Here is a 12,200-nt window from a genome sequence, read left to right on the forward strand (position 1 = left end):
CATCAGGACTCAGAAACTTGGCTACTTTCACTCCTTGATGTTTGGATCTGGCACCATTGCTGTGGTTAATCACCATTTTCCACATTTTAGCATGCAGTTTTGTATTCTGTCTTTGGTACATCCAACAGTGCTGCAAATACATTATATTACAACCTTTACTTTGTAAAGTTTAAGATATCTTCTGACTCTGATTACAAAGGAAGATGTTCTTAAGTGTACAAATTTAGTCATGGTGGAAGTTCTCTCTTAGGGCATCTTTTCCTCAACATAATTCCATTTTTTTTTTTTTTTGTCCTCGCTGACTTGATTGTTGTTAGGGGTTCAGTAGAATAAGTTTTATGAATGGCCGATACCAGAGAGCAATTGAAATCATCTGTTTGTAAAAGGGAATTGTGGAAGATTCATGGAAGAGTGCAAATTGCTGAAATTAGCCTATGGCCCATTTATCAAAACTAATGTACAAATGCCTTTATATCATCATTATAAAGAAATGGCTAGAGTCATTGGCATAAAATTTGTTGTACAGGGTATAATGTCTTATACTTTTTATTTGTTTCCAAATCAATGTGCTAATTTCCAATCCTCTATTACCCTCCTCCACTCCATTTCCCTTTTTTTCTGGTTCTTTAGTGGATGTGAAGTCAGAAGTTCCTGTGGGCCTGGAGCCCATCTCACCTTTAGACCTAAGGACAGACCTCAGGATGATGATGCCCGTGGTGGACCCTGTTGTCCGTGAGAAGCAATTGCAGCAGGAATTACTTCTTATCCAGCAGCAGCAACAAATCCAGAAGCAGCTCCTGATAGCAGAGTTTCAGAAGCAGCATGAGAACTTGACACGGCAGCACCAGGCTCAGCTTCAGGAGCATATCAAGGTAGCAAATGCTTCTTTGTCTGTGACCTTACTCAGGAATCTGCACCGTGGTGGGCATGAGCAGTGCCCATGGGAACACTTTGCGGGTAGATTCACTGTGATTAAGACATGGATATATGGCTTGAAGGGAATTGTGATTTTACTAGTGAAAACTTTGGGTAAGTACCTGTTAAAACCTGTTTTGCTTCTCAGAGGGACCTTCTTTATCCTTTAGCATATGGAATCAATAGTAGGGAATAGTAACTTCCTATCCTAATTTTAGGTTCTCTCCTACGTGATTTTGTTCATTTGCCCCATCTGTTCTCCACCAGGAAGAAGCATGAGCCTAGAAGACCCATTTTATATTTCATTTCTGAAGAGTCTACGTATACTATTTGTGAGAAAGGATAAATTAGTCACCTTATGTGAAGACAGCTGTTTTTGAAAAACAAACATGGTGTATAAGTAGATGTTCTGAGTATGTCCTAATCTTCCTTATAGAAAAAAACTCATAATGTATACATTCATAATAATAGTATAATAAAAAGCTTAAGGGAGTTATAAATGGAGAAACTGGTACAAATGTTTTTATAGACTGTAGATAAGATTTATTGAAAGTATTTGGGAGTAGTTGACAATTTGAGACTAAAGTTGTTTAAATTATTCTAGCACCAATATATCCATATTCCAGAATTTAAAATAATAGCTTATTATCAAATAATATTAGAAGTGTCTGCTTTTTTATTTTGTATCTCCAGAGATAAATATTACTTTAGCTTTATTTGTAAAACATCTCACAACTTCTTGACAAAGACAGTTGAAACAAGGCTATTTAATTTGAATTTATTATGACAGAGAAAAGCAGCAAAGATTCACAATAAAAATTTTATTTTTATATACAACTCAAGATGACAAACACTTGCTAATTTGTGAATGTAATAAATTATGTTATCTCATACTTTATTATTTTGTATTATAGGAACTTAATTTATTGTTTGCATATCAAGTACAAGCACATCAGTAGAGGGTTGATATAGATAACTAATGTTAATAGTATATAATTTTACCACATTAATATGACAGTTTCTAAGGAAGTAAAAATTCTATCTTCTCTATATTACTTGGTTTACAAGATGTTTCTTAATCCTGGAAGAACTTTATTATCTTATATTTCTAAAAAGGCTCTTTGACAAGTGATATAAAATACATTTTTTTCTTTTACTAGTGAACTTTCCAAAAGGAACTCTTGTATATTATTGATCTATAAAATACCTTAAAGTGAGAGTACTTTCTTTTATCCCAAATGGAATCAGTAGCTCATGGCTACATTTTGAAGTATGGGTAGGCTTTCTTTAGTTTTTAGACTTATTTTTAAATGAATACTGAAGCATTATTTAAATTTAACCTTTGAAACAATAATAGAAACATTGATACCTAGATCTGTTTCTTTCCTTCCAGCATGTTAGGATGGCAAAGAGAAATGAGTAAAATGTACATTTTTCACCATACTTTTAAGATGTAAGGATCGGTGTAGTTCAATTGCTGCTTTATGTGAGTCATGTTTCCCTAAATACAGGGCAATACTGATAAGTTACTGCTTTAGATACTTCTTTTCATTTCTATTGCTGCCTTTTATAGCTATAAAATTGATATAAATTGTTTAGAAAGAAATTTATTGCTTAATTTTACTCAAAAGGTAATAGTAGCAAGCAGATAATTAATTGTTCATTTGGCACAAACAAAACAATAGTGTAGGTTTATTGACATCTGGAAAATATTGAAAAAGTGACTCCTGTGAGAAAAAAGGATTATGAGATAGCTAAAAGGAAAATTTAGCTTTTAAAATGATTTTCTAAAATAATAATTTGTTTTCTTAGAAACCAAAGACATAATTAATATTATCTTTTCAGATTAGGAAGTTTATTGATTTTTAGAATTTTTATTTTGTCTTGTATTTTTTATGGATAAAGCTAAAAGTTGATGTTTTTCATTAAGATTTTATTTTTATGGGAAAGATACAGTACATGATGCTTTATTTATATTAGCTTTTTGAGTCTTTAGCTTCTGTAATAATCACCATTTGTTGAGTTAGATGCTGTTATCCAATTTTTCCACCTAGTAAACTGAGGTAGAGAGAAATAATGTTACCTTTCCAAGGCTACACAGCCAATAAATTGTTGCTCCAAGATTTACAGTCTTGCCTGTCTGCCTCCAAAGCTCTTAAGTTGCCCTGCCTTTCTCATGGGCCAGAACATCTAGAAATAGAGGGCTAAAGTTTTATTTCTTTCTATTGTTTTAAAACTCATTCATGCAATCTTTGACAATGAATAGTAGCTATGGTAATTAAATTGTGTGCTTGTCTAGATTCCTATGAAAGATTAAAGTTCAGATGCATTGGGGCTTTGGGTGAGGCACCAAATTAATTTGACCAACCCAAGTATCTGTATAGAATTTAACGGTAAGGCAGAATTTAAGCATTCCTCCTGCTATAATGGAATATTATTTCATTACAATGGAATAATAACCCCCATTAAGGCACTGCTGTATTGAAGCCAAAACGCTGAAGATTTTAATATGAAGAGTAACCAGAAATGCTTCTGTGTCCTTCTGTGAGTAATAAGGCTATTATGGTTGATATACAGAGTTAGCTTCCTGTTGCTCCAGAGTGACTCTGATGCCATTCCATATAATAGCTTTTTATTTTTTTTCTATTACTTTTTGGTATAAAATCAAGAGTTTTTGGCACCTAATACAAAAAACAAAATTTACTAACTTCATTAGTATTGAAAGTTACAAACACATGTTGAGTATCCCTTATCTGAAATTCCCAGGACTAGAAATAGATCAGATTTTGGATTTTTTTTTCTGGATTTTAGAATATTTACATATCTGTACATAATGAGAGTCTTGGAGATGGGACTCAAGTCAAAATATAAAATTCATTTATATTTCATATACATCTTATAGCCTGAAGGCAATTTTATACAATATTGCCAATAGTTTTGTGCTTCAAACAAAGTTTGGGTACATCGAACCTTCGGAAAGGAAAGGTGTCATTGTCTCAACCACCAATGTGGACAATCTGTGGTTGTTTGGCATCACTATCGTTGCTGAGTCTGAATGTGAGGAACATGCCATTGGCATGTCTTGCCCACACACATGCCATTTTGTTACCTTTTGTGAGTGTGCTTATGTGGGTGAATCTGGGTATATGTGGAAAAAATGTATTGCAGCTGAACGGGGGCTGGAAGGGTCTTTTTTCCCCGGGTGAAGCTGACTAAACTTTGTGTTGTGTGCCTGCATTTTGACTGGAACTCATCACGTGAGGTCAGGTATGGAATTTTCCACTTGTGGCATCATGTCAGTGCTCAAACTATTTCAGATGTTGGAGTATTTAGGATTTTGGATTTTCAGATTAGGGATGCTCAACCTATACTAATAATAATTAAAATCAATAGGGTTCAAACTTAAAAACTAAATTTTATGTACATTATAAATATGTGGCTAAAGAGAGATTGTTCTCTCTCTTACATATGAGGAACTATGACTCCGAGTAGTTTAGTAACTTGTCCAGATTTCGTATCTACTAATGTCAGAACCTAAGTAGAACTCAAGGTCCTTAGTTATTCCTCAGTGAGCACATTTACTATAGTTCATAGATATATATTTCTCAGTCTGAATGGAAGTGGACATCTCAAGATGTCTATTAAAAAGAATGTTTCAGGCTGGGCAAGATGGCTCACACCCGTAATCCTGGCAGCTAGGGAGGCCAAGGTTGGAGGATCACTTGAGACCAGGAGTTTGAGACTAGCCTGGGGAACATGGCAAGACTTTGTCTCCACTAAAAATGATAATTAAAAAAAAATTAGCCAGGAATGGTGGTATATGCCTGTAATCCTAGCCACTTAGGAGGCTAAGGTGGGAGGATCGCTTGAGCCCAGGAGATTGAGGCAGCAGTGAGCTATCATGGTGCCACTGCAATCCAGCCTGGGCAACACAGTGAGACCCTATCTCAAAAATAAAAATAAAATAGAGAACAAGAATGCATCATATTCATTTCATCCATTGTTTGAAAGTGAATTCAAGGGATTCAGAAAGCTAAACAGTAGTACATTAAAATGAAGTTTTGTGGAAGTGGTTTCTTCTTGACCAGTGTCTTTAATCTAAAAGCTTTTGTGTACTGAATGAAGGAATAAAGCTTTTGCTATTTTGATATTTTGAGAGCATATATATTCTACATATTATGAATATATACATTGCATTAGTCTATTGAGAACTTGCTCTGTAAGGTTTTGAAATTTTTAGCATTTGTTAACTTCAGGTAAACTTTCCCCAAATTAACTTAATATCTTACCATTCTGTATTTGCCTTGATTATTTTTACACCATTTCTCAGGCTAAGAATGGAAGATTTCAGTTGTTCATTTATAATGTGAGGGACTTCGTAAAATAGACTTCGGAGCAGTCCCTACCTTTCCCTATTTGTGTGTTCAAAGAAAATTCATTAAAGGAAATAAAGATTTAATTAAAGGAAATGAGAAGACCTGAGTGAATTTATAGTAGTTAGTTTTGAGAGGGATGCACAGATAATGGAGCTACCTAAAACTTGCCTGTTGTGATGTTAAGACCTTCACTGCATTAGTTGCTTGTCCTTAGATTTCAATGATTTACAGAAAAAGTGGGTACAAATATGAACTAAATACAAACTAGTTCCAAAAGCTCATAACATTTCAGTTTTGGTCAGTGATGACTATGAAGCCTAAAGAAATTGCACACTCTCATGTCTTTCTCTTCTCGCAAGTTGCAACAGGAACTTCTAGCCATAAAACAGCAACAAGAACTCCTAGAAAAGGAGCAGAAACTGGAGCAGCAGAGGCAAGAACAGGAAGTAGAGAGGCATCGCAGAGAACAGCAGCTTCCTCCTCTCAGAGGCAAAGATAGAGGACGAGAAAGTAAGAGGCACCAGGGTAAACGATGGACTCTCTTTCCTCATCGTTAGCTGATCATTATTCAGAACAAAATCTGATAAAGAGTGCAGTTAGACTCATCAAAATTGTCTGTGTTTAATTAAAAGCGTAGATTACAGACCCAACTGTGAAGTTTTGACATTTACATACCAGCTCACATCATTGAGTCTGCAGAGCATCTCAAGAAGCAAACATAGCATTATCTGGCAAAGGTGCTAATTTCTGTTGTTTTGAACCTTAAAAATAATGTAATGCTAAAGCAGTCTAATATATGCCATCTTGTTTAATAATCAGCTTGTATCTATATCTCCTGACTATGCCTTCCTTACTCCTGGCCAAGTAATAATTGCTGTCTAAGTAAAGCCTTGCCTCCATTTAGTTTTGGCATACTCAAACTTTGAGAAGATTTAAGGCATAACACATGCAAAAGAACTATCCACAAGAGGGAGACAGATCCAAATAATTCCCTGGTATTAGGCCAGTTCAAAATCAGGTCGTAGCAAGGTTTAAAATTTGATGACTTGAAGTGGAATTGTCAGCAATATTTATTTGTTTAATGCTCAAAGGGTTTTTTTTTAAACTAAGGTTTTCAAACTAGCAACTCAGAAAAGATCATTTTAATGTGTTTAAGGGATTTAATATGGATCTAATCCCTTAAGATAACTTGATTATTAAAATACAGTGTTTTGTTCCTCTGCAGTATTTTTTAAATGTAAAAAAATTGATTTTGGGAATTCCCTTTCTGCAAAAGTAATTAAAGAAATAGCTGAAGTCTTTTGAAAATTTGCAGTTTAAGTAGTATTTATAAAGCATTACTGTACTATTTTCTAAAGCATATTTGGACTGTGGTTTCTTCTTTTAATAGGAAAACTTTATATGCTGTGACCAGCGATTTTACTTCTTAATCTTTGTTAAATATTCTAGAGGCATGAGAGAACAAAACTCACCATCAACATCTGTTTCTGTGTGTGTGTGTGTGTGTGTGTGTGTGTGTTTGTGTTTCAGGGGCAGTGGCAAGTACAGAAGTAAAGCAGAAGCTTCAAGAATTCCTATTGAGTAAATCAGCAACGAAAGACACTCCAACTAATGGAAAAAATCATTCCGTGAGCCGCCATCCCAAGCTCTGGTACACGTATGTTCAGTGTTTGGCTGTTTTCATTCCCGGGGTAAAGAACACAGGTTCTGTATTTAGCTGACCTGGGCACAAATCCTTAGCCTGCCATTTCTCAACTGTCTGGCTGTGGGCAAGTTCCTTGAATTCTCAAAGGATCAGTTTCCTCCTCCATAAAAAGAGAAAAATAATAGTGCATGCCCTATAGGGTTGCTGGGACGGTCCTATGAAATAATGTGGTAAAGTACATAACAGAGAGAAGTGCTAAATAAATGGTGGCATTTATCAACTTGAAGGCAAGGAAGTACATACGTTCTTTGATGAATGAATAACTGACAAATATGAGGTGGGCATAGACATTTGTACTTTGCATTTTTCCATTCTCAGCTGGTGCATCTGATATCTATATAGTAATTTCAAAAGATTTGGCAGATTGTGATTTTATTACACTTGACTTGGTGTAAGATGGAGGTCAGCTATTTTTAAAAGTTTAGTAGAATTTTGTCTCAAATGAAAAAAAAAGGAAGGAAGAAAGGAAGATAAGGGAGGATAGGGAAGGGAAGAAGGAAGGTTGCTAAATAAATAACTCTAAGTCTTCAGTGAATAGTTTACACCTGCCTACCTCACCTCATTTCTTCCCAGACAGCAAAATAATAGCTTGGCTTCTGACACACAACCCGACAACATAATACATTGTGGTATTATGGTTTTTATGGAACCATATTTCCATAAGTCCAATACACAAATATTTCAATAAAATATGGAGGATGTGGTGATTTTAAAACTCAGGGCAAAGAACTGATAGGCAAATTATATATGGATAATAGACTAATAGATAATAGTTTCATTTCTTTCTTAAAATTGTTTACCAAATGACATAGAATTTTACACTTACATATTTTTCAATCCCTCACACCATTAAAGATAGAAATAGTACTTGATTACTCTGTTATATTAATACTGTAAGCATCCTGGGAGTTCTATTTAAAGAGTTAATGTACTTATAAGCCTATTTTATAGGTATCTGCTGTTCTCTACATCTCCAAACAGGTAACAGACAGATACCATAATGTTTTATAAATACTTTTGAATGATTTTCATAATTTCTATCATGTATATCAGTTGACATGAAAAACAAATCTCTGAAGAACAATTTCAGATATTCAATCAATATCACAAATTATTTAAAAAGAAACATGATTTTGTTACCTAAAACTACACACATAATTTATAGCTAAATCATAATTCAAAATTAAAGTCTGTTCTAAGAAAAGATAGTAGCATTTTTAAATGAGGAACAGCTACATGCAAAGAATTTGTTGGTTAAGTTCATTAGCTGTTCTCTTAGGTGATATTAAGCATAGCTCTCACACGTTACTTGGCAATATTTACCTCGTTTTTATGGAATTGAGCTTCAGTAGAGTCCAACTTCAGATAACCACAAATGATTAATTTATAGAATCTGAGTTTAATACCTTTTTTGCCAGTTATAGCTAGATGAAATATCCTTAAACCAATAAAGTCTCTAAAATGTATGCTTTAAACAAATAATAATGGTAGAACAATCATTGTGATGGTGGCACTATGTTCTGTTCATTGTTTTTGTTACGTATATAATTATAGATATTTATATCTACTATATAGTCAATGTTCAGTCCTATAAACTATTCTCCAGCAGCACAATTGCATTTCTTAGATTGTATTCACCCAGGAAAAAGAAAACATTTTTAAAAATCGGTTTCATATTAAAGAATATGATTCCCATTCTTTACTACTGAAACTGACACGAAAGTCAGGAGATGGGAGTCCACTGGCAAAATCCTGTCTTTTCAATAAAAAAGGCTACTCTCATGTACTCACATGTACTATCTAGCAATTTTTTAAAATGAAGTCCTTGCATATGTTTACTTTTACCTTGATTGTTTTATACTATTGACTAAAAAGGATTGAGATGATTACTTTTCCCCTAAGATGGCTCCTAAGAGAGCATAAGCAACAATCTCAAATTGTCAAAAGCTCAGACTCTTGATAAATTACTGTAGCGAAGCAAACTTTTCTATGTGATTGTATGACCAAGCACATGGTGGACATCCTTAGGAACCCTGCATCATTCAATAGCATACTGCTACAGTGAACTTGGTTACATGAGGCTGTGGTTTGTATACACTAAGGAGAAAGAGCATAAACATAGCTCATGAGGCACGTGTATAGCATGCACAGCTGATTATTGCTGACCGACATGCAGTAAAAACTACTGAGTAAATAGTGAAACTTCCTTCTCTTTTCTAGGGCTGCCCACCACACATCATTGGATCAAAGCTCTCCACCCCTTAGTGGAACGTCTCCATCCTACAAGTATACATTACCAGGAGCACAAGATGCAAAGGATGATTTCCCCCTTCGAAAAACTGGTAAGTTGGTTTAACAAGAACTCTGTTTGCTCTTCTGTAACACACCTGTAAGTTACATTTTGCCACACCTCTAGAAGAAAGTCAAAGGATTTGAATCATAGATAATATACCTCCCCACTCCTGCCCCCAGCATCAGCAAACATGCTCATAAGCACGTGCACATGCACACACATACCCTACTTATTTCTATATCAGTTGATTCACAACGTAATCAAAATACCTCTTTTTCAATTTAAAAGTTCATTGTATTTTAATTTTAGCCAAATTATTTTCTTATTAGGAATAAATAAAAATAAAAATTTGATATCTCAGAAAACCTAACACTTCTCTATTAGATAGGGCCTCTGTAATATCTTTCATTGACCTGTTTTTCTGCCGTACCTCAACCATTTACCACAAAAATTAGAACAATAAAGTTTAATTTTTCTGACAAATATTTTACAAACCTTAAATTTTCATTGTTTTCATGGTGAAAGCAGTGAAGGCCAAAGCAACCTTCTGAGTAAGTGACGTGCCTTATATCTCGTGGATTATAATAGAACTCAGAGTGAAATTATAGTTGATAATCTCAGGTACTTATGTTAACATTTATATAGGGGAAATAGCACAATGAAGCTTTTACGTAGAATTTAGTAAACAGTTCTGTGGCTTTAAGGATTGTGTTTGTTGTTCCGTCTTCGTCTCCTTTCTGAGCATTCTGATATATATATATTTAATGTCTTATATGCGCTTACTGCTATAATAAATGTTTAAACTTTAACTAGATACATGTATAAATAGCATTTGTGTACATTCTATTCTAAATCTCATGTTGTTTGCCAAATATAGTTATTTAGAGACAGTAGTAAATTTAAAAATGTTTGTCTCCACAACTGATCTTAAAAGATATTCATATAAGATAGCTTGGTCTATTGTATTTGACTCAGATCTACTTGAAGAAGTATAGATTTATTTATTTTATATAAGTGCAGAGTGAAAATGATTTCAAATAATTACATTCATTTTCCCAAGCAATTTTGAGTAATTAAAATGAATATAGATTGTAAAAACACATGCCGAAGCTATTTTCTGTCATATCATTTACCTGTAGCATAATGAAGATTTAAAAATAAAATCAATTATGAATTAGAATTTATTATTGGCCATCTAGCATATATTGTAGGCACTAGGAAATGATCTTTAACTATTGCAGAACAACCTGTGGCTTTTTAATTTAAATAACCCAAAGATTTTTGCATTTCTACTAAAAGATGGTAAGTATTATAAAATACTTCAGTAGAAGGCTATTCAAAGACAAAGATAATTGAGTTTTATGTATTGCATCAGAATTTCACACTATTATCTATAAATCAGAGTGTCTTATAAATAAACTTTTCTAGGATAAAAGCAAGAAAGCAAAAAGTGAACCTCTATGTTATTTCTAAAACATGAGTATAGTTTATGAAAAGTGATCCATAAAGGACATGAGTTTTAGAATGTGGGGACTTTGATCTGCAGGCTTGACATTTATTTGTGAGTAGCATGAGTAGGAGCTATTTACTAAGATTATGTAGATACTACCCCAGGTCTTAGGGAAGTGACTGACATTCAAGAGTCCAAGGAGTTACTAAAAGGAAAGAAAAATATGGATTCCCCTTATGGCAGGAGGTTACTGATGAGTGATACAGTTACATTCACAGAGAAAGACTTCTATCCTGCTGAGCGCAGAGCCTTTGAATATATCCTTACCACTGGGAGATTGAAAACTGACTGCAGAACTGATACTGACTTTGAAAAGAAGTGGCATTTGGGAACATTAAGCACCCAGAGAGAAAATCTGATATTTTTAATACTTAAGGAGAAGTACTAAAAACTCATACTTTGTGTCCCACTGTTGCCATGCAAACAGCTTAAGGTTTTTCCTCTGTGAAGAATAAATAACAAGCTGTTAATTTATTCTCATAGATTTTCCCAATCCACAACACAATTTAAAAAGAAATCCTTCTCATGATATATATGTTACAAACCCTATTTAAATTTGCACAAATATGCAAGACATTTTCTGTGCCTTATTATGTGCTATATAATAATAGTGAAAAATCCCTGGTCTTTTCTAGAGGTGTTTTTTCTGTATTTGATCAGTATTTCATGTTTCTTCCTTTTATGTTGAAAATCTGATATTTATGAAGTATCTGGCTGTTGATCTATAAAACTAAACATTTTCAAGCATTGTAGCAATGAAGTTCTTGAACAGCCATTAATACTTTAATATCTCTATAGGGGTTTCAAAATATTCCTTAATTCAATTCCAATTGCCTGTTTAAGAAAAGTAAGATATAATTAAATACAGATGTTTTCTACACTCTATCTAAAATACTTAGAGATGCCCTTCATTAATTACAAAATAGGTGGAACACTTTCAGCTTTTATAAATATAATCCATTTTGTGTATTTCCAATTCCATTGTGAGAAAATTTAGACATATAGTTGCACTAAAAGAAGAACACTGAAATGTTGTCAAATAATAATTTTGACTTCAATGTTTATTGTATTTCAGTGACTCAAAAGTCTTTACAATCTAAGTGAACAATAAAATTTTACCATAATAAAACATATGTGATGACTGGGGAAACTGTTTAAGATAGTTTGTGTAAAGCTACATCATACTAAATGAAATCTAGAATAGTGTCATTGATCATAGAGTGTAAACACCAGCACAGCTACTGTAGAGTGATGCTTTGTTATTAGAGCCAGATTCTAAACCTCTCTTGTCTGCTTGGATTTCACTGAACTCAATCTTAGAGTTAAAAGAAGTTGTTAAATGAGTGTATTCTATCGTTTGATCTATGTATGATACTATTTTAGTTTCTTTTTAAATGTACA

At 33.6% G+C, this 12,200-nt stretch overlaps 1 protein-coding gene across 37 annotated transcripts in view; it reads left to right on the plus strand.

Moving 5' to 3' along the window:
* The window catches only part of HDAC9 (histone deacetylase 9), a 927,498-nt gene that overhangs the window by 502,217 nt on the left and 413,081 nt on the right, over positions 1 to 12,200 (plus strand). For 11 of the 37 annotated variants that reach the window (XM_050783067.1, XM_050783066.1, XM_050783061.1 and 8 more), the window contains 4 exons: positions 631 to 872; positions 5,651 to 5,816; positions 6,822 to 6,948; positions 9,217 to 9,338. In XM_050783067.1, coding sequence (XP_050639024.1) covers positions 631 to 872; positions 5,651 to 5,816; positions 6,822 to 6,948; positions 9,217 to 9,338 — 657 coding nt within the window. The remainder of the gene's footprint in view (positions 1 to 630; positions 873 to 5,650; positions 5,817 to 6,821; positions 6,949 to 9,216; positions 9,339 to 12,200) is intronic. The other 26 variants (XM_050783089.1, XM_050783097.1, XM_050783070.1 and 23 more) reach the window with 6 other exon arrangements.

The sequence above is a fragment of the Macaca thibetana genome, chromosome 3, assembly GCF_024542745.1.
Source record: "Macaca thibetana thibetana isolate TM-01 chromosome 3, ASM2454274v1, whole genome shotgun sequence".
NCBI lineage: Eukaryota > Metazoa > Chordata > Mammalia > Primates > Cercopithecidae > Macaca > Macaca thibetana.